General features: G+C 39.5%; 1 protein-coding gene across 7 annotated transcripts in view; it reads left to right on the top strand.

Annotated features, from left to right (window-relative positions):
- The first annotated feature begins 6,708 nt into the window (after positions 1 to 6,708).
- Positions 6,709 to 22,935, top strand: part of UBE2E3 (ubiquitin conjugating enzyme E2 E3) — a 92,155-nt gene continuing 75,928 nt past the window's right edge. The window contains exons 1-4 of one of the 7 annotated variants that reach the window (XM_086371161.1): positions 6,709 to 6,895; positions 7,765 to 7,921; positions 8,365 to 8,583; positions 10,356 to 10,406. In XM_086371161.1, the coding sequence (XP_086227287.1) occupies positions 8,390 to 8,583; positions 10,356 to 10,406 (245 nt within the window). In that variant the 5' untranslated portion in view covers positions 6,709 to 6,895; positions 7,765 to 7,921; positions 8,365 to 8,389. Of the gene's footprint in view, positions 6,896 to 6,966; positions 7,326 to 7,400; positions 7,738 to 7,764; positions 7,922 to 8,364; positions 8,584 to 10,355; positions 10,407 to 22,935 lie in introns of those variants that run through there. The other 6 variants (XM_086371181.1, XM_086371151.1, XM_086371170.1 and 3 more) reach the window with 6 other exon arrangements.

Below are 22,935 nucleotides of genomic sequence, written 5' to 3' on the forward strand. Positions count from 1 at the left end.
ACAACTGACTAATTCAAAATTGGGAAAGGAGTACATCAACTCTGTATATTGTCACCGTGCTTATTTAACTTATATGCAGAGTACATCATGCAAAATGCCAGGCCGGATGAATTACCAGCTGGAATCAAGATTGCCAGGAGAAATATCAACAACCTCAAATATGCAGAGGCTACTACTCTAATGGGCTTCCCTGGTAGCTCAGCGGTTAAAGCGTCTGCCTTCAATGCAGGAGACCCGGGTTCGATCCCTGGGTTGGGAAGATTCCCCTGGAGAAGGAAATGGCAACCCATTCCAGTATTCTTGCCTGGAGAATCCCATGGACAGAGGAGCCTGGTGGGCTACAGTCCACGGGGTTGCAAAGAGTCGGACACAACTGAGCAACTTCACTTCACTTCACTTCACTACTCTAATGGCAGAAAGTTAAGGGGAACTAAAGAGCCTCGTGATGAAAATGAAAGAGGAGAGTGAAAAAGCTAGCTTAAAACTCAATATTCAAAAAACTAAGATCATGGCATCTGGTCCCATCACTTCATGTCAAATAGATGGGGAAACAATGAAACAGTGAGAGACTTTATTTACTTGGTCTCCAAAATCACTGCAGATGGTGACTGCAGCCGTGAAATTAAGACACTTGTTCTTTGGAAGGAAAGCTACGACGAACCAAGACAGCATATTAAAAAGCAGAGACATCACTTTAACAACAAAGGTCTGTCTAGTCAAAGCAATGGTTTTTTCAGTAGTCATGTAAGGATGTGAGAGTTCAACCATAAAGAAGGCTGAGTGCCAAAGAATTGTTGCTTTCAAATTGTGGTGCTGGAGAAGATTCTTGAGAGTCCCTTGGACTGCAAGGAAATAAATCAAGATCAGACGCAACTTAGTGATTGAACAACAACCTCTCTCACAGCCTTTTAACAGTTTTAAAAATGGTCTTTCCTATTTTTTCTATCAACCTAAAAACTTTTGACAATCTGAAAGTCCACTTGAATTTTCATTTTTTTAATTTATAAAAATAACAAATTAGAAAACTGTTAAAACAGTATCAATCTTCACCAAATGTTTCCCTCTGTATTTATTCATATCATTTTTTCTCATTATAAAAGTTCAGTTCACTTGCTCAGTGGTGTCCGACTCTTTGCGACCCCATGAACCGGAGTACACCAGGCCTCCCTGTCCATCACCAACTCCCGGAGTCCACCCAAACCCATGTCCATTGAGTCGGTGATGCCATCCAACCATCTCATTCTCTGTCATCCCCTTCTCCTCCTGCCCCCAATCCCTCCCAGCATCAGGGTCTTTTCAAATGAGTCAGCTCTTTGCATCAGGTGGCCAAAGTTTTGGAGTTTCAGCTTCAACATCAGTCCTTCCAATGAACACCCAGGACTGATCTCCTTTAGGAGGGACTGGTTGGATCTCCTTGCAGTCCAAGGGACTCTCAAGAGTCTTCTCCAACACCACAGTTCAAAAGCATCAATTCTTCGGTGCTCAGCTTTCTTCACAGTCCGACTCTCACATCTATACATGACCACAGGAAAAACCATAGCCTTCACTAGACAGATCTTTGTTGGCAAAGTAATGTCTCTGCTTTTTAATATGTTGTCTAGGTTGGTCATAACTTTCCTTCCAAGGAGTAAGCGTCTTTTAATTTCATGGCTGCAATCACCATCTGTAGTGATTTTGGAGTCCCAAAAAATAAAGTCTGACATTGTTTCACTGTTTCCCCATCTATTTGCCATGAAGTGATGGGACCGGATGCCATGATCTTTGTTTTCTGAATGTTGAGCTTGAAGCCAAGTTTTTCACTCTCCTCTCTCACTTTCATCAAGAGGCTCTTTAGTTCTTCTTTGTTTTCTGCCATAAGGGAGGTGTCATCTGCATATCTGAGGTTATTGACATTTCTCCTGGAAATCTTGATTCCAGCTTGTGCTTCCTCCAGCCCAGCATTTCTCATAATGTACTCTGCATAGAAGTTAAATAAGCAGGGTGACAATATATAGCCTTGATGTGCTCCTTTTCCTATTTGGAACCAGTCTGTTGTTCCATGTCCAGTTCTAACTGTTGCTTCCTGACCTGCATACAGGTTTGTAATAAAAGTAGTACCTGCTTATTTAAAAGAAGAAAATTAATAAAAAAAGAGTTAAAAGATTTTTCATAGTTGCTCTAAAATATAAGCATAGTTAACCTTTTAGAGTACATTCCTTTCATATATTTTGGTCTTGCTAGTTGTAAAGATATGTACAAATTCATTTTTGTGCCATATTTTGCACAGATATTTACTGAGCACTTATTTTGCCAGTTTTCTTCCTAGGCATTAAGTCAAGCTCTGGTTTCACAAAATAAACAAATCCTGCCTTCATTTATTATTATAATAATAAATGATGTTATCATAATCTGTTTTTGTAGTTTTGCATAATCTTCATATGAATTACTGTAATAACTGCAAATTTCATTGGGTGAATCAGTTTCTATAGTCATTTTTCTATAGTTGTGTGTTAGTTGCTCAGTTGTGTCTAACTCTTTGATCCCATGGACTGTAGCCTGCCAGACTCCTCTGTCCATGGAATTCTTCAGGTAAGAATACTGGAGTGGGCTGCATTCCCATCTCCAAGGAATCTTCCTGATCCAGGGATTGAACCCAGGTCTCCTGCACTGCAGGCAGATTCTTTACCAACTGAATCACCAGAGAACTCCCAATTTTTCAATGTTACTTTTTCTGTAGTTAGAGTACCTTTTAAGATACATTTCTTGAAATGGAGTAATTTGGTTAAAGGACATGGACATATTTAAGACTTGACACAAACTTTGAAGTTGTTTTTGAAACAGCTAGTACCAACTCTCATGCTACTGAAAATAGACAATGGGAATTTTTTTTTTTAATGAATCTGCCAGCAATAATTGTAAACACTGAAAATTGTTTTCATTATGTTGGTAGGTATTTCATTTTAATTTTCCCTTTTTTTGCTGCCTAGCAAGGTTGAGTCCATGGGATCGCAGAGTCAGACACAATCGAGCAACTGAACTGAACTGAGCGAGATTGAGTTGTATATGTGTGTTTTATTGGAGGACAATTACTTTACAATGTTATGGTGGTGTGGGTGTGTGTTTTTTAAATAAGGTTAAATAAATGTATTTCTTTTTAAAATTCATATGTTCAGGAAATTCCCTAGTGGTCCAGTTGTCAGGACTCTACGCTTCCATTGCAGAGGGCCCAGGTTGGATCCCTGGTCTGGAAACTAGAATCCCACAAGCCCCACGGTGTGGCTAAAGGAAAAAAAAAACAATTATCTGTTCATGCCTTTTGCCTTATTAAGGTGCTTATGCTTTCATTTCATGTGGACAAGCTCTTTATGGAATAAAGACATAGCCCTTTTTGGTATATATACTCTTCCTCAGACTTATGTCAAAGGAGGAAAGGAGAAAATGATCACTGAGCTTCGTGCCCTGAAGTCAAATAGAGGTTTAAGCCGTCTTCCCATTTCCAGGTTCCAGTCCAGCCTATGGCACACGGCAGGTTTTGTACGCACGACACAATGGGGGCACACTAGATGCCAATCGGCACATTGGACTCTGGAGGCCCAGAGACACTGAGAGTAACAATGGCAACCTTGGCTTCTTAAACTAAGCTCAGGCCAAGAAATGACTTCCTAATAAACCAAAATCTGTTTGTTTTTTTTTTAATGGATAGAGAAAGATAATTTTATAGCCAGAGGACAAATGCATGCACATAACTGGATAACATCTGAAACAGCCTAAAAAAAAAGAAGGGTAAAAGGAAAGGATGTTGAGAAAGGTTGTTGTGCGGAAGGAAATAAATGAAAGCAGCAAAGCAAAGTAACAAGTATTCTACATCCGTGTATAAGGTATGTTGTTGGCCGTGGTGGGTGATTTTAAAAGATCTGTGGCCCCTCTATAGTTTATATAATTACTCATTTCAGAAACTTAAGCAAATCAAATGTGTATTCCTATAGAATTCTTGGTTATACACACACATACTTATGTACATGTATAACACTGAGACCTACTGAAAAGCATGGGGAAAAGCATGGGAAAAAGCAATTCCCAAATCAGGGAAGTCTAAAGGATTCTGGAACCTGCCTTGTCTCTCCTCGTAATGACCAGTTACTTTAGGTCATGGCATTTGTGAGAGGAAGGGAAGAAGAGGTCTTCATGGCAATATTGAATTTTGTATCTTTCCTCTTCTGACTTTCTCAGAGCTGTGAGCTAGAAGCTGGCAGGACCCCATACCAAGAACAGAAAAAGAGGAAACCAAGAGGGAACCATCTTCTTGCAGTAGCTGAAGTCTACTTTGTCGTACTATTTTGAGGGGTCATACAGGAAAATTTTTATTGCATACTTTATAGAATAATTTGCATTAGGCAAACTCTGTATGCCGACATGATGCATATAAGACATGGTTCCTATTTTCAAGGGTAAAAGCAGCTGCTTACCTACTATTGTAGGGGCATGCCCCTAATGTCCCTAACCTCGACAGAACCATTCATTTTCTTTCTGGTGACTTTAACAATTTTGTGCATTCATGCATGTTCAGTTGCTTCAGTCCTGCCCAACTCTTTGCGACCCTGTGGACTGTAGCCTGCCAGGCTCCTCTGTCCATGGGATTCTCCAAGCAAGAATACTGGAGTGGGTTGCCATTTCCTGAGTACTATTTATTGAACACTTATTATGTCCTAGATAATTTGCCCAGAGCACTGGTTATATTATCACTTAATGATCATTTCAGGCCCAGTTCGTTGTTACTTTTTTTGACCCATACATAACCTCAAGTTTAATAATTTATTCCATGACTAATTTTTAATTAATAATTATTAATACATCACTCATTCTGTTCACTCCTTTAATGTAGCTCTTCTCATTCTGTAGTCTACATTTCTGGCTGTCCCACTATACAATGAGCTCAGTAAGGGCAGCACCTCTATTTCACTCCAATTTCTTAGCATTCGGTAGTTCCTAAGTATTCTGTTGTGTGAGTATTGTGTGGAACTCCATGACTTCAAACACATTGAAGAATCATGAAATTTTTGAGCCATGAGAGGAGAAAGATTTAATTGGAAAATGTAACTTGCCTGAGGTCACATGAATCCAGTAAAATGAGATTAGAATCTAGTTGCCTTGCTTTTCAGTTCACTATTGTTTCTTCTATCATGGAAAATGCTACCAAAACATAACTAAATATCTTTTATCTCCCAGCTCCACCCAAACCTCATCAGTCCATGGCCTTTGGGCCTTCAGTCTACTTCTGTGATATTAGATTTCCTAAAACAATCCTTTTTTTTTTTTTTTTTTTAAATATATAGCTTTCCTTTCACAACTTCACATTCCAAACAGAGAAAAATCCAAACTCCAAATTGGTTGGCTTTTGCTAGCACAGTGTAAAAGTTGGGAGAACCTTCTGCCGGTATTTTCACTAACAAGCTCTTTCCACAAGTACAATTTAATCCAGCCCAATCAAACTGCTTGTCAACACACACACTATGCTCTGTCTTCAACATCTGAGACTTCATATTCGTTCTGACTAGTGTCCTTCCTTCTAGCCAACCTGGTGCACTTTAATTACCTGTTCCCCTTCTGGATCCGTTGCTTCTAACACAGAGTAGAGAGATGTGGCTTTAGTCACACAGTAGTTGAATGAGTAAATTTTGCGCCCAGCACCTGGGGCATAGACCTCCAAAATGTTCACTGAATGATTGTGTCTTAGGAAAAATCACAGAAATGTAACTTACTCATTAGAATTGTTAAGCAATCCTTTACCAAAACTTTTCTATTTGGAGGAAAAATAAGCATATTGGCTCACTCAGCCTTTTTTTCTTTTTTCCTTTAATTCTATTTCATCTGTTATGACTCTGCCATTCTCTGTGAACTCCACATTCTCCCAGCACCCCTGCCCCTGACACTTGTGGGAGAGGAATCCACAAATTCCTTTGGGGCTCCATCATTGGAGCAAGTTCTCAGGAGCTGGAGAAGGTCTGGGCTGCAAACAGGAAGTTTCTGTACTTCTGGCCACTTTGTTCCCTGAGGCAAAAGCTGCAGAGTCCACCTGGAGACTGAGAATGGCAGAACAAAACTAACCTTCACTATCCCCCATCTGCAGCTTTTCTGTGTGGACATTCTGACCCAGTACCACTTAGGGATTTCGCTCTCCAGAACTGGTATCTAGTATGCACATTAGAAGAGAATCTAGCAAAGCATCAGGTATGAACCCTCCTTACGTTCCTCTTCACTTTGATCGTTTTGAATTTTTAAGTTTTGAAAGCATCCATAGGACCTTTCTCTTTGGAAGGCCGAGGGCCAAAGAGAAACAGAGGCTGACCACCTGGTCTCGAAATCCTTTTTTCTTCCCTCAGTGTCCAAGACCTCATCTTGCCCCGTGAGCTCTCAGGAGGGGCAGGTGGCAGCTTTCCTCTGCTTCCGTACCTGGCCTAGTCAACGACACCCATTAGTCTCCAATCTTCCAGAGCAGTGGGGGACTACCGGCCACGCGACCCAGGCCCTTGCCCAGGCATGGGGTCTCCGTGGACTACGCTGGCCAGTGCGCTGGAAGAGGGGAGTGGGCCAGCCCGGGCATGACCCCAGCTCCAGCCTGTGGGGGCGGGTAGTCCAATGGGCAGCCTCGCTCCGGAGGCGGGCTCAGGCCGGAAGCCACCCCGCGGCACAGCGGCCCCGCGAGACGGCGCCCGCGCCCCCGCCTTCTCCGGCAAGGGCTCCGCGGCCAAGGGCGGCAGGGGCCAGTCCGCCGGGTCCCCGCCGCGCTCTTTGTCCGGGCCGCGCGCGGGCGGACGCGTGCGCCCCCCGGGTGAAGGGAGGCGCGGAGAGACCGCGCGGGAGCGCGCGGGAACAGCTCGCGCCCGCCGGCCGCCGGCGGCGCGCGCCCCTCCGCCAGGCAAGCAGCGAGCGAGAGCGCGCGCCGTCGCCGCGCCCGCCCCTCCCCCCGCGCTCGCCTCGGAACTTGCTGACTGCGCGGCCGGGAGGAGCCGAGCCGGGCGGCGGCGGCGGGAGGCCACAGCGCGCGGGGGTCTCCCGCGTCCCCTCAGCCTCGCCGGGAGCTCGCGCCCTCGCCCAGCCGGGCTCCCACCCCCCCTTTTTTCCGAAGGCGCTGGGCGGCGCCACCCTCCGGCCGGAGCCCGGCACTGCACAACCCCCTCCGACTTTCAATGTTCCACACTCCCCGGCCAGAGCCTCCTCGGCTTCTTTTTTTCCCTCCCCCCCCTTTCCCCCCCCCCAGCTGCCTCCATTTCCTTAAGGAAGGGTTTTTTTCTCTCTCCCTCCCCCACACCGTAGCGGCGCGCGAGCGGGCCGGGCGGGCGGCCGAGGTAAGGCGGCGGGGCCGGGGGGCCGCGTGGGGGGCGGCCGGGGCGGCGGCGGTGGGGGAGGGGGCGGGGGCGGGCAGCTTTGTTCGCGCCGGGCGCCCGCGCCGCCGGTGTCCGCGAGCCGCCGCGGGGCCGGCCGGGCTGCTCGCATCACTTGGCGCCCGGCGCGGCGAGCGCTGCCCGCGGCCCCCGCGCGGCCCTCCCCACAAAGGGCCGCCGAGCTGCGTGGCCGCCGCCGGCCGCGGCTCGCCTCGGCGGGCGCGGAAATTTGTTGCACTTCTTGAGGCTTTGTTTGTTTGTTTTTCCTCTGAAAAAAAAAATTTTTTTTTTTTTTTTGGTTATTTTGGACAAAATGTCGGTCCGTGATGTAAAAATTGAGCGAGGAACCTTGATGGCATGGGGAGCTTTGCAGAAGGTGCAGTTTGAATTCTGCTTTTCCCAGGGTGGCAGCTTGGTCTTGGCCGGATGAATCTTCGCTGCTAGCCGTGGCCAGAACAGCTTGTTAGTTGATTTTTTAAATTCCTAAGTGTTGTATTTAAAGGCTTACGTGCACAGAGGAGGAATCACCACCTTAAATAAGCATATGGGCGATTAACAGGGTATGTTTTCCTCTCGGAAAAGGAATTTGGTAGCTTTGACCAATGTCAGTGTATAAATATTTAGACGTTATTAGTGACTTTTTAACATTTCTCAGCGAGATCTGTTATTTACAGTGTGTCATATGTTATTAATGCTCGTTCCCTAAGTTCCCTGGCAAATCTGTTTCATGCCTTCTGAGAAAGTAGACAATTGATAGATTGTCCAAGGGATGGAAAAAAATGTGAGTGGGTTTTCTAACTTGAGTTCGGTAAATCCCTGAACGCTGCCGTTGTGAGACACATCACCTCCCCTGTAACCTTGCTGTACGATGAGATAAGTGTGAACACTTTTGAAGCGTTTTCATTAAAACACGATTTTAGGTGAAGATTAAGAGAAGAAAATGCTATTGGTTTATTCCTTAGACTTACATTTCCTTTCTTTCCCCGTTTTTTTCTTTAAAAAGTTTTCCAAGAAATAACTTCACCAAGATGTCCAGTGATCGGCAGAGATCCGATGATGAGAGTCCCAGCACCAGCAGCGGTAGCTCAGATGCAGACCAGCGAGACCCAGCCGCTCCAGAGCCTGAAGAACAAGAAGAAAGAAAACCTTCTGCCACCCAGCAGAAGAAAAACACCAAACTCTCTAGCAAAACCACTGCTAAATTATCCACTAGTGCTAAAAGGTAACCTCTAAAAAAAGGACTAAGCACGTTGTCCGTTTGTCTTCCAAATGGACGCTTTTGTTGATTTAACATCAGTAGCAGTAGTTCAAAAATATTTCCTTTGCTGTCGGTGTTGTTTGGACTTGAATGAGTTGTCATTCTTTTTAGGTGGTACATAAGCCACCTCCCTAGAATTAGACTTTTAAGCAAACTTGTTCTGTGCTTTGGTAACTTCAGAGAGAGTGTCCTTGAGTAGAGATTGGAGTAACATCTGACAGATTAAGGAGTTGGCAAGGAAAATTTGGTGATCCCAGATTAGCTGGTACATTTGAGGATGTTGTCTTTTTATGAGTTATATTCATCTTCATTGAAGGTGACACTTCGAGAGATCAGTGCCTCTCTTCATGAAACTTAATGATCAGAAATGGTCATGTTTGCTAGAAAATTTTTCAACTCAGGGCCTTGGCTGTGTTTGAAGGCAGATTTTAAAATTGTACTTCAGGTCTGTTTTCAGTTTTTAGAAGCGTGACTTTAAGTCATTCATCTCAGGTTTTACTTTTTCTAATTAAGCTATGGTCATACCTCTGTGTCCTCGTGAGAGTAGGTAAAACTGAAAAGTAGCCCTTTACATGTTAGGTGGCGCTTGGTGATTGAGAAGTTTGCCATTATGCCTCTTCACTCTAAAATTTGTGGATATGCTTGACATGTTAATACTCAACAGCAGGAGAAGCATATTTTGTTGGGTATAAGTGAAAGATCATTTGTTTTCTGTTGATTTATATTTCTGTGATAGTGAAAATAAGATGCTGTCAATGGGACTCCAATCAATGGTAGTAGTAAGTGGAATACCTGTGAATTTTAGTAATTACACATCAGGTGTGCCTATAGCATTAGTCGATATCGACATTTTATTGATTTTTGTTGATCTCAACCAAAAGAAAAAGAAAATATAAAAGCTGATCAAATGTTGGCTTTGTGTTAGTGAGTCTGTGGATTTTCACCTCTATTGTATCAATAATCAAGTGTTAATAACTAGAATATTTTATGAAATAACAGCAGTCCATGAGATAATTTAAAATCCTCCTCAGTTTCTTACAATCTTGTTGATGAACATATTAAACATATCTTAAGTTTTGAAAGCATTATAAATTTGAATAAAATAAGAACTGCTCTTTTTCCTCTTACCTCAAGGCTGTCTATCTTTTCTCCCAAATTTATTAAATTTAAGTGCTGTACTTAAGGTCAGGGGAGAAACAGATTTACTTCAATACAGATATCAGAATTCTTTGAAAGTTTTTCACTGGTAAAAATATTTGTAAATTTCAAACTTTTTTCTGACAGGTAAAATATTGTCAAAATTATTAATGTGCACTTGCAGTAGCTTGTTAATTTTTACCTTGGTAAAGTGTCTTGGAGTCATTGTCAAATATTCTAGTGCTTTCCCTCCTCCCTTCTTGTCTCATTTGCATATAAGCTTGAAAAGAGAATTTCTCTGGTAAAAAGTGCTTTAAAATACATTCTACCTCCTTTTCTGAGTACAAGTGGAGGGCTAGTTCTCAAATCAGGTGTGAATGTCTTAATTACTTACAGTAGCAAGTGAGAAAAAAAGCTGCGAAGTTTCTGTTAAGGGATTTGGGTTATGCCTCTGAGAACAAAGAGGGAGCAGCCATGTTAGCATTACTGAGGGCGCAGCCAGCCTTGCATTTAACTGCATGGTGGTAGAGGGCAGTGTGATTCCCCGGTTATTCTGTAGACTCTCAAATCCTTTTTGTCTGTTCTCATTTCACTAACAGAATTCAGAAGGAGCTAGCTGAAATAACCCTTGATCCTCCTCCTAACTGCAGGTAAGAAACAAATTGTGTTGTTTTAATTTTCAAATTGTGGAAAAATATCCAGAGATTCATGTATCGTTGTTGGATATTTGTGCTGCAGAAGAGACTACACTTGCTTCTTTTCAGCTTTGCAAGTGTATTGAACAAAAATTGTCTTGGGTGAATCAAATAAATTTGGGAGGAAAAAAAAACCTTTTTAGAGTGTATCATACGTTTTGAACTTATGAATATATTGATTTTTGCTTCTTGCTGGGATTAGTATGAACGGTGCTGATTTTTACTCTCTTGTAATAGTTCTGTAGTATGTTTATTCAGAAGTATATTGCAGAAACTTCTAAAATTTTGCTAAGCTTTAAAGTTACTGCTTGTGTGCAATCTGAACTGACCTTCCAAATTTAGAAATTGCTGAATGTAGTGTTACAAAAATGTAAATGCAGTAAACAGGAGTATAGTTGTTTCTGTTTGATTTATTCAGTAACTTGCCTTTAGGACAGAGTTTATGTGTTAAGCTAATGGTTTTAGCTGCTGTTTTCTAGAAAATGCATTGTTGGAATTATTTACATTTTAATCAGATGGTTTAATTACTTGGGAAAATCCTTAGTATTTTTGGTCCTAGAAATATGTGTATAAAAGATAGTGAATGAGTTGGAATTTGTGGGAAGAAGTCATTTCAGTGAAACTCACGTAGAATGCTTTAAGATTGTTGGTTGGTATAAGGTGCATTAAAAGTAATTGGTTTGAATTGTTTCCCTGAAATATTATTTAAATTCCTCTTAGCGCTCAGTTTTTCATCTGTGACTGTATGACTTCCAAAATTCATCAAACTTAGAAAAACTGTCTTGTAGATAATTTGCATGCAGATAGGTACTCAGAAACCAGAATGGCTACTAGAAATAAAGCAGTGTTACAGTTTGATATGAAAGTGTTTTCTTGTCCTACCTATATTTTTCTACAAGTTGTGTTCACTAGTGGTGATCAGACCTATTTCTGAAATCTACTTGAGATATAATAGGATATAACCCAACCGCTTCTTACTGTGTATGTTAACTGGGTCCTCTGATAAGGTGATCTGATGTTTATTTGCTTATATTAATATTTGTAATCAGACATTTCAGTTCAAAACGGAAACATGAATGTGAGCTAATTTTAAACAGATAGTAGTATGTCAGATATCAAAGTAGTACTCAGGAGCTAGCTGCGCTCTCCAATAATGCAGCCACTAACCACTTGTGGCTGTTGACCACTTCGGTTGTAGTCCAAAATGAGATGTTCTGTAAGTGTAAAATACACATCAGATTTTGAAAACAATATGAAGAAAGGAATGCACAATATTTTACTGATTTTCAAAAAATATTTATTACATGTTGAAATACTAATATTTTGATATGTTGGGTTTTGGTTATTTCGGTATGTAAAATGTTTTAAAATTAATTTATTGTTTTCCTGTTTTAATACGGTTACTAGACAATTTAAAATTACATATGTGGCACATGTTGTATTTCTGTTGAACAGCACTGCTTTAGAGAATAAATAAATCAGTATTTCCTTTCAGGCTTCTAAATGGTGTGTCAAATCTGTAGCCATTTAGGGAGGTCAGGTTAAATTTGCTCTCTGGAAGAATTATTTAACATGGAGAGTGTATTCTGGTATTTCTCATTGTAGAAGATGTAAAGATCTATGGGTTCAAAAGTCTTTATTGTTTTAAAATTACATATAAGGTCAAACATTTTTTAAAGGTTTTTGTTGATTTTCTGCAAATGGCACAAACTATTAAATAGTGTTTGTGTGTGAATCTGGTCAGCCCAGTAGACACGTGCTGGATGCCCTGCGAGCAGTAGTGCTGCAGTGGCTGAAATGTGCTCTGCCCATTAACCCAGGAATGTTTCCACAAGGTCACTGACGATTATTGGAGAGGAAGTATAGTCTGTCTTAGAGACAGAAAGTTTAGTTTAATTTGCTTTTATTTTTCTCTTTATATACCATATTTCCTTTCAGTCCATGAAATAATGCTTCACATTTAGTGATTAGACTGGTGAAATGGTCATCCTTTGGGCTTGCTCGTTGAGCAGTAACTTGGCACACATATATAATCTGTGCTTTCCCTCCTCACAACCTGCGATCACTGTTAACTACTGCAAATGACACCTTTCAGTTCTCTGCTGCTTTTAATGTATGAGTTCTTTTGTGACTGTGTGAGTGATTAATAGAGGGAAAAAAAAAAAAGAAAATATCAGTCTTAGTAGGAGACCGGAGAAGTTGTTTTTGTTTTTATTAGTTTGGGGACAGTCTTCTTTCATATGCTGGACAAGTGAAATATTCACATATTTTTATGTGTTTTTCTGTAAGTCTTCAGATTCTTTTGGGTGGAAGAACATCTAGGTCTTGTTCTTGAGCAGGAGTTTGGAATAGTAAGGTTTAGTGGAGACATTTTTAGGATTTTTGACAGCTAATTTATTTTTACCTTTGTGTCAAATACGTATTCGTGGTGTTCTTGTAATTCACAGGTGAGAATTTTAGCTTTATGGTGATTGTACAGTTTAAATTTGTTAATTTATGTTATAATTACTAGTGGGACTCTATTAATAAATTCTAGAAAATATGTGAATTCATATTGTCCGAAATCTATGAAACCTAATTATTTTGACTTTCATGTGTAGTTAACTAATCAGAATTCCATTATGGTTTTGAATATGATTTTTACAAGCTTGTCAAAGTATGTGATACATTTTAATTTTTCAGAGAAGAATGTAAAGTACGTCTGTGTACATTGAGAAAAAAACTTGAATGAAATACAAGAAAACTCAACAAAATCAAAATTACTCAGACAAGATTTTTTCTTAAATCTTTTCCTGTGTTTAGTTAATAAAATATTTTTTAGGTATTTATAAAGCTGTGTCAAATATGTATACACCCAGGGTGATCATAGGATAGACTTAATTACTGAATTAAGTGTGTGGCTTTAACCTGTCTAAATATATTTGGGTAGTTTTGATATTTCTTTTCCTGATAGTATAAACATGTGATAAAATGTTATTTCCAATGATTTGATGGCATTTCAGTTTTTAGGTATTGGATGCTTTAGGCCAAAGCATTTACAGATATAACACTTAGTGGCTTCAATTTATATTCTTTATTCTAGATTAGAGTGTGAAGAGTTGATGCACCAGTGAGAATGAAGGGAGATTGTATTATGTGCATTTCCTTATCTGTTTTTAGAGAAAGTTATTAAGTAGAATTGAGTGATGTGCTATAAGACATTTATGTTCCATCTGTTCCCCAGAGGGTGTCCTTTCAGGACTTGACAGGTGGTGGAAGTTTAGAAAGGTGCTGGATTTTTAACTCATCTCTTTAATTCTTTTCCTATCTGAGACAGTACAAAAATATGCTCTAAAAATATGCTTTAATATGTTCAGATTGAACCCATATTAAAGTAGACATTCAGGGACATTGTAAATAGTTTTTGGATGTTAGAAAGGCCTTATTGAGAGGGAGGCGTTACAGTACCAAGTTATTGTATTAACATGCGGAACCTGAAAGTGGGTGCTATGATGCTTGCAAATTTTGCTCATTTCCTTCTTTCTAAAAAATGAACAAAAGCAATTAAGTTCTAAACCAGTAGTTGGGAAGCCCTGATTTACTCATAAGCCAACTGTCTGTGGATGAGCTCTGCCTCCTTTTGCAGATTACTACCACCTTGCACCATTTCTAGGGAAGATAGAACTTTGCTGCTCAGGGGTGGTCTTCAGACCAGTAGCATCTGCGTCACAGGTGAGATTTTAGAACTGTAGAATCTTGCGTACCCGCCCTGCAAAAGTACTGAATCAGGATCTGAATTTCAACTAGATTTCCAGATGGATTGTGTGTATTTTAAGGTTTGAAAAGCACTGGTGCTTGAGCTGGACTGAGTACAAGTCCCTGCTCTGGCACTTAATAGCTGTATTACCTTATATAAGTTACGGAATATTTCTGTCTCTCTGTGTCTTATCTCTATAATAAGAGGTTAAAATTATACCCCCTTTATAAATTTGTTGTGAAGATTAGATGAATTTATATGTTTAGAAATTCCTTAATGTGAATTGGGTCGATAAAGTGGTTGAGGCGTGGTTAAAGAGCTAGCTTAGCAGTATGTCTTCACTTTTGCTGGCATTTTCTCTAGTGCATCAGCATCCAACTATTGGAATAATTTTATCTTAATCAGCTCTGCACCTATTGGGAGTGTCAGGAGCTAGTTAAAAGCAGTTCCTTGGAACTTGAGTAAAAAAGAAAATAAACCTAAGAACACTGGGCAGGGTTGAACAAATAGTGTATCCTCTTTAAAGAAATATGCTAATGGTTAATGAAACCTAATTCAGCAGGGAATGTTCTGTCCAGTGGATTATAATAAACTACTTTTAAATAGTGGTGATATGTTTTCTTTTTTAGTATTCCATTATAGGAATTCATAGTTTTACTGAGAATGAGATTATATCAATAATTTTGTAAAATTGATTCTGAATTGATATAATTTGCTAGTTATCTGAACATAACATTCTTTCCTTCTCTGTGATCTAAGAGATTTTGGAAGCTTTCTCTAGTTGACATATGAAGGCAGGTCATGATGAAAGTGACATGTGAATCTACATAGATTGGTTGCTTATATAATACTTGGTTTTAAATCCTCCCACACATATGGATAGATTGCTTTTTCTTTTTTATGTTTACATTGGTTGTTATTGTTTATGTTAGCCAAAATGTGCTATGTGAAGGTACTCTATTTCATAAAACAAAATTGTTTCATTAATCATCTAGCCCTTTTGTTTTCAACTCTTGAAAAAAATCCTGTAATGGCCTTTTTATAAAAATTAAATCTTTGTTGGATGCTCAGTTTGTAAAATAGATAAGTACAGAACTACTCTGACTGAAGGTGTTTTACAACTGGTCTGTCAAATTGACAGGGATAGAAATTCTAGACAAAATAATGACTTTGGATTGGAGATCTATGAAATATCCCATATATTCTTTACTTTTTCATAATTGTGTGTGTTTTAATTTTTGGCTTCACACTAAAGCATGTGAGATCTTAGTTTCTCAACCAAAGATTGAACTTGCACACTCTGCATTGGAAGGCAGAGTCTTAACCACTGAACCACTGGGGAAATCCCCATATTTTTAATATGATTGTTCAGAGGTATTTGGCTGCCATTTGTATTATTAAAAAGAAATTGGTTTGCAGTAAAGCTCGTTATTTCCCTCATACATGCCGGTGTAGCAGAAAGATTCAGTACTTTGTGACTGAAAAGTTTTTCCAAAGGAATGGTATAATTGAAAATAATATTCTTCGCCCTCAACAGGTCACATTTTTATTAGGGATCTGTTAAGTTCAGTGCAGATAATGTAATCAGAAGGTGGGTGAAAACTGTGCGTTTAAAAAGTTTCGTGGTTACTTTGCAGCTACGTGCAAGACTCAAATTGTTTTGTTCCTTTCTATAGATAACCAGCTGGTATATATTCCCTCCTTGAATGAGTAGCTGTAACAACAGATGGATATGTTTAGTTATAAGAAGATCAACAAGTCATTGTTCCTTAGAGTACAGGGGTGCTCCAGTGGATCTTGATCTGCCATTCTCGGCTTTCTTATAAAATTAAGATTAAAAACAGAATAAAACCACCTGTAGATCTAGAGAACTAGAAAGATTTTTCCTTCCCCTTTCTATACGGCTTTAACAGGGTAGCTTATTTGGCATTTTAGAATCAAGAAGAAGAAACATCTTTAAACCTTTAATATTTCTCTTTCCCCAGTTCTCAACTGGGGGCGATTTTTGACTTCTTCTTCTCACACTGCACTCCAGTTGTCCTATGGAACAATCGGCAATGCCTAGAGACTTTTCACAACTGGGGGAAGAGGAGCTGCTATTAATAATTTAGTGAATAGAGGTCAGGGATGCTCTTAAATACCCTGTAATACCTAGGTCACCCCCTCCAACAAAGATTTTATCTGGCCTAAAATGTCAGTAGAGGTTGAAAAATCCTGCTGTAGATGTTAATTCTAATACCTTGCCTCTTTAAGTTTTACATAGTTCATTATTATTATTTTCCTGTCTCAGTAGTGATGCCTAGTGCATATACGTTCTCCTGTACTTTCCTGAGAGCTGGTAGCCCCATCTTCCACTGCTCTTGTGCTGTAGTTTATGGCTACACTGAATACCTTTTAAAGTATGGTCTACTGAGGCCAGAAATACTTATAGCAATATTTTAAATTAATTAACTAGTTTCCTACTCGTTCATTATACCCTCTTCATGATTTAGGTTTAGGCTGGTTATATCTGTGTGCTACTAGAAATACTGAAGTATCATCGAGTGTAAATAACCATTGGGAAATCATCAAAATTCAGTTTGATACCATACATTGAACTGCAAACAGTTTAGAAAGCCATGCTCTTCATCTGATTTTGATTTTTATCATTAAGACAATACAGAGATTATCCTATTATTGTTACAAGTCCTCAGTCCTTTATTTCTAACCTGTGGGGCCAGTAATGTTTCAGAATGTGAAAGTTTTCAGATTTTAGAAAGGGAATGTGATGTGGTTTATATAACACTGCCAGTGGGATCTGGGGCAGCACTCCATAATCAAACACATTCATATTTCTACACCCAGACTGTATGAATGTTCTCACTAAGTGGGATAAATCGGCACTACAGATAGTTTCAGGTTAGTTCCTGTTTGGTGTTGCTGCCAAATTATTTTTCAGTCTTTGATTTTGAGAGCTTTTGGGATATTGCAGGATTTGGGTGAGCAGTTGTGGCCCTGTACTGCTACTGTGACAGTGACAAGTGACGCCAGCTGTTTTACTACACGGTGCAAGGGTGTTTAAAGGCTTGTTCTGCTTTTCTTTCTTTTACCTGTTTCCTCATAGCTGTTTTTAGTCTCTCAGCTTTTATTTTTGGATCATTGCTTTTTTTTTTTTAATTGTCTAACCTGTATGATTAACCAGAAAAGAGTTTAGATTCTTGATTTTAGAGTTTTTTTCTCCTTTTGAGGTGAAACTATAAGTATTGGTTTCTAAGTTATTCTGTGTATGTTGGATTATTTTTCTACTTTGCTATCAGTATTCTCTCTTAACTATTCTGTTCATTCTGGACATACCAAATTACACAGAAAGGAAGATATCCTTTAATACCTAAGCATGCATGCATACTAAGTTGCTTCAGTCGTGTCCGACTCTTTTGAGACTCCATGGACTATAGTCTGCTAGGCTCCTCTGTCCATGGGATTTCCCAGGGAGGAATATTGGAGTGGGCTACCATTTCCTTCTCCAGGGGATTTTCCCCACCCAGGGATCAAACCTATGCCTCTTGGGGCTCCTGCATTGCAGGCAGATTCTTTACCACTTAACCGCTGGGGAAGCCCATGATACCTAAGCATAGGACTCGCCATCGTTATGTATGCATATGAAGGCAATGGCACCCCACTCCAGTACTCTTGCCTGGAAAATCCCATGGACGGAGGAGCCTGGTAGGCTGCAGTCCATGGGGTCGCTAACAGTCGGACAGGACTGAGCGACTTCACTTTCACTTTTCACTTGCATGCATTGGAGAAGGAAATGGCAACCCACTCCAGTGTTCTTGCCTGGAGAATCCCAGGGACGGGAGAGCCTGGTGAGCTGCTGTCTCTGGGGTCGCACAGAGCCGGACACGACTGAAGTGTCTTAGCAGTAGCGGCAGGCTATAAAAGGAGATATTAAATTTTGCTAAGCTGTTTTGTGTTGCATTAACTTCAACATATGTTGGGCTCCTGGGTAGCTCTTCCATGTGTTGGCTGGTATCTATGCAGCCTACAACTTGTAGCTCTGCCATTTTCAACATGTCCAGGCAGGATAACTGGAGGGTCATGTGCTGGCTGTAAGTGCTTTGGTCTGAAAGTAAGATATGGATTTAATCATGTGACCTCAAGGTGGTTGGAAAATGTTGGGGAGCATATGGATATTTAGAGAGAAATTTCTCTGCCTATATTTTGTACAAACTGTATGTTGTTCATGAACAGGCAACTTTCATTCTCACTTCAGAAAAAGAAAGAGGAAATAATTAAGCACCCAGCCTGACACTGTACTGGATTTGCATACTATAGTGCCTATTAATATGCTATTTTATTTAATTCCCAAAATAATCCTATGAAGTATCGTTCTTGTTAAGGTTTCAAAAGGTAATCTGAGAGTTGTCACATATGTAGTGCATATATATACTTAACAGCTCCAGGGCAAAAATCTAGGCTTAGTTTTGACGTAAATGTAAGCACTTTTTGCTTCTGTACACTGCTGCTTGAGAAATCTGGTAAAAGCATTCAGAGTTGTTTCATGGTCTGTAGGTGCATTCTTAGTGTGAGTGTATCCCGTCTTTTTGCTTATAGTCTCTTGAAGGATCCAGCATACTCCATGGTTTTAGAACCTGGCAAATGAGGTTCAGTTGGTGAATTGGAGAAAGAAGAGTTTTCTTCTTTGCCTTGGGGGTGCTAGGCTTGCATTAGTGTATTTTTTTTTTTTTAATCATTCAGACAGAATCATTTTCTTTTTTAGGGAGCATTCCCCAAGTTGCCAGCTCAGCTCTCTTCTCTCTTTCCTTGTAAGGAAGAAGGTCAGGGAATGAATATGATCATAACAGAGAAGGCACATCTTTGTTATCTGACTCGTAGTTCCTTGTGTAAGGCTTTTCTTTGAGCAAAGGAATGACTTTAAATCTACCTCTCTTTTTTTCTCTGCCTATTTTGGAGGGATTTGGACCAGTTCTGCCAGTCTGAAGTTTCTTTCCTGCTTCACTGTCCCAGAGTAAATATACTTTGTCATTCTGTTTAACTTCTAGCTTGTCTGGGGAAAAATAAAGACATCTCTAGTCTGAAATTGCTTTTGGGACTATAGCTCCACATGTTTTGGTCTGAGTGAAGGGCCTAGGGAAACATGAATTTTGTTACCTTTTTATTTTATTTTCCTTTACTTATAAATCATCATGATGATTCTCCCTTTACATCCACGGGACTTGCTTTTTATAAACACCATTCATTCCCTTTCTAAGGGTGGTTATTTGTAGTTTGTTTGCCATTTACAGTCTTATGGGTCCTTTACAAATGGATCATTTTTTTACATTAAATTTTAGTAGGTCAAGAATCCATTTATTTAGGGTCCCCAAGAGAATCCGTCTCAGAAGATTGTGGCTACATGTTTTTTATGGCTTCATGCTGCTTTCTGTAGTCTTCTCAATTTAAACAGTAGTAACAACAAAATTTAGAGGGCATCTTAAGGCCTTGGCTTTATGTTTTTCTTTCTGTTTCACACTTGTTTCTAAGGAGATTGGTGATATTTGTTGGATTTGTAATATGTATACTTGAAGTAAATTTACCTTCAATCACAAAGAGGGGAAAATGTGGCATTTGAATGGTTTGAACACAACTTTAGATGCATGTGACCATGTGGAATTCAATGACAGTTTTAACTAGTGTACCTTTAGAGTTTCTTTATTTTATTTACACCAGTGTCTGTTTAAAATTTTTAAAGACCTTTCTGTTATATCCTCCCAGATGCTTTATATCCCCATATCCATTAGAGGACTATGCTAAGTATTCATTTTCTTTTATAAGCCCTAAATAAACATGTTGCAAATGATCACTTTTCCCTCCTGCTGAGGTTTCTTAATTTTTTTTAATTAACTTTTATTATGGAGAACTTGGAACATCTACAGAAGTAAACAGGTTAGTGTGATAAATAGCAATGTAGCCTTCACCTAGTTTCAATTGTTAACAACTCTTGGCCAATCTTATGTCATCTATAACCCCAATCATTTCACCCTCCTATATCATGTTTAAGCAAATCTCAGACATCATTTAATCTGAATTTTTAAAGAACAGATATTTCAGGTGCATTTCCAAAGGATAAAGACTTTTAATTTAACCCAGTGCCACTAACACATCTAAAAATGTCATCAAAATTCTTAAATCAGTCATGTTCAAATTTACAAATGTCTTAAGGATTGTCTACCTTCCTTCTTCAAAGGTAATTTGAATCAGTATCCAGATAGACACGTTGTAATTGGTTGATGTGTTTTATATATCATCCAATCTTTAAATTCTTTCTGTTTTTGTTTTTGTGTTTCCCCTTTTCATTTTTGCAGATTATTTAAATGAAACAGGGCTGAGTTTTTAAGTCTGGATTTTGCTTGTTGCACTCTGACGGCAAAGTTTAGTATCTTTTTGTTCAGCGTTTCCTGTAAATTTGGGAGTTAGGTACTGGATATTCAGGATTGATTACCATCCCCCCCTTTTTTTTTCTTTTGACAAAACTGCTTCATAGGTGGTAGTGAACTATTTCATCAGGAAACACCTGAAAATCTGGTTGTGTTTTTGTGATGCTGGTAGCCACTGGAATACTTGTCTAAAGAGAAACTTGCCCACATCTTCTATTTGGTTACCAGTCTGGTAAGTTCTATAGTGAAGGCAGAATAAGTGCTTAATTTTTCCTCTCGTTTATCAGATTTATTTTTTTGCTCCTTTTCAAAATAGTGAGTTGGTTACCTATCCTTTTCTGATTCATGAACTTGTATTTGTTCTCTTTCATTCAATTGCGGTCCTTCAGTATATGGCCGCTGTTAGGAAACTTTGCATGCATAGGAGTTGCATGGACATATTTGGTGGTAACAATGCAAAGGTGTTATTCAACTCAACCATTGCCCTAGGTATTATTTTGAAAACTGAATACTTCTTGAAGCTGTCGCTTTAAACATAAGATATTCTCCTGGCCCTATCTTAATTTGTGAAGGGATAATCAATGTCTTAGTAACTGAAATTCCTATATTAGAACTATATGTCTGTTTTTAAATTTTAAATTAAAATAGATTAAGGTGGAATGCAGAGACCTTTATCAGAATCAAATTAATCACAAGATTTAAATTTAAAAATGAACTTTATTTTATCTAAATATACAAGAAAAGCAGTGTTCTCTGTCCATCTACAGTGTTTCTTATCAGTGTCCCCTTCGGCATTTTGGACTGCGTTGTGCTTTGCCTTGGACTTCCCAAGTGGCACTAGTGGTAAAGAACATGCCTGCTAATGCAGATATAAGAGATGCGCGGAAGATCCCTGAGTCAGGAAGATCCCCTGTAGAAGGAAATGGCAACCCACTCAAGTATTCTTGCCTGGAAACTCCTGTAGACAGAGGATCTTGGTGGGCTGCAGTCTGTGGGGTTGGAGAGAGTCAGACACGACTGGAGCAACTTGGTGCGCAGCAGCACGTGCTTTGCTTTAGAAGACACTGAGTATCTTTGGGCTTCATGCTGGCAGGGCCTCTCCCAGTTACTGTGGCCACCAGGACGCAGCTCCTGCTCCCTTCTCCAAATGTCCAGGGGGTGACCGCAACCATGAAGTTAAAAGACGTCTGCTCTTTGGAAGGAAAACTATGACACACCTAGGCAGCGTATTAAAAAGCAGAGACATCACTTGGCTGACAAAGGTCTGTGTAGTCAAAGCTATGGTTTTTCCAGTAGTCGTGTAAAGATGTGAGAGTTGGACCATAAAGGAGGCTGATAGCCAAATAATTCATGCTTTTGGAATATGCTGCTGGAGAAGACTCTCGAGAGTCCCTTGGACTGCAAGGAGATCAAACCAGTCAGTCCTAAAGGAAATCACCCCTGAATATTCATTGGAAGGACTGATGCTCCGATACTTTGGGAAGTATCCGATACCTGATGGGAAGAAGTCAACTCACTGGAAAAGACCCTGATGCTGGGAAGGATTGCGGGCAGGAGGAGAAGGGGGCAACAGAGGATGAGATGGTAGGTTGGCATCACCAACTCAGTGGACATGAATTTGAGCAAACTCTGGGAGATAGTGAAGGACAGGGAAGCCTGTCATGCTGCAGTTCATGGGGTCACAAAGAGTCGGAGACAACTTAGAGACTGAACAACAGCAGTGGGAAAGGATTAACACTTCCAGTTGCAAATTCCTGGTCTAGATTCGACACTGTAATGATATCCAATCATAATATTTTAATAAAAATATTTTTGTGTAGCATTGCTTCCAGTAATATATAATTTGTAATAGACTTCTTATGTAAAATCTATTATGACCAAATATGTATGATTTTACTACATATGAAATTGTCTTTTATACAAAAATTATTTTTTTCCTGTAGCGTTTTACTTTTTTATACTTCCCCCTAAACTCTGAAATCTTATACTGAATTTAAGCTTTTTGTATGATCTTAACATGTGCATATACACACTCTCCGGCAAATACGTTTCTTTACATATTCTTTTGATCTTTTCATTATTAGTGAGTTTAGTTTTATTTACAGGAAAATCTGAAAATAAAAATGGGATTTTTCTGCTAGCCCACTGCCTCAAACTGGGCCTTTTCATTTATCTTGTGTCTCTAATTATTAACCTCATGCTGTTTCTGAGAGGTGTTTTTTTTTTTTTTTAAAGCCCATTGAATTCTGTCATCTTTTCTTATCCACTATCTGTCTGCCCATTTATGTTTAGTTTACTGAACCATATCTCCCACTTTTCTGTCTTTTTTTTG

The sequence above is a fragment of the Bos grunniens genome, chromosome 2 (genome assembly GCF_055505025.1).
Source record: "Bos grunniens cultivar Pamir isolate PY7600 chromosome 2, Bosgru_T2T1.0, whole genome shotgun sequence".
Classification (NCBI taxonomy): Eukaryota; Metazoa; Chordata; class Mammalia; order Artiodactyla; family Bovidae; genus Bos; species Bos grunniens.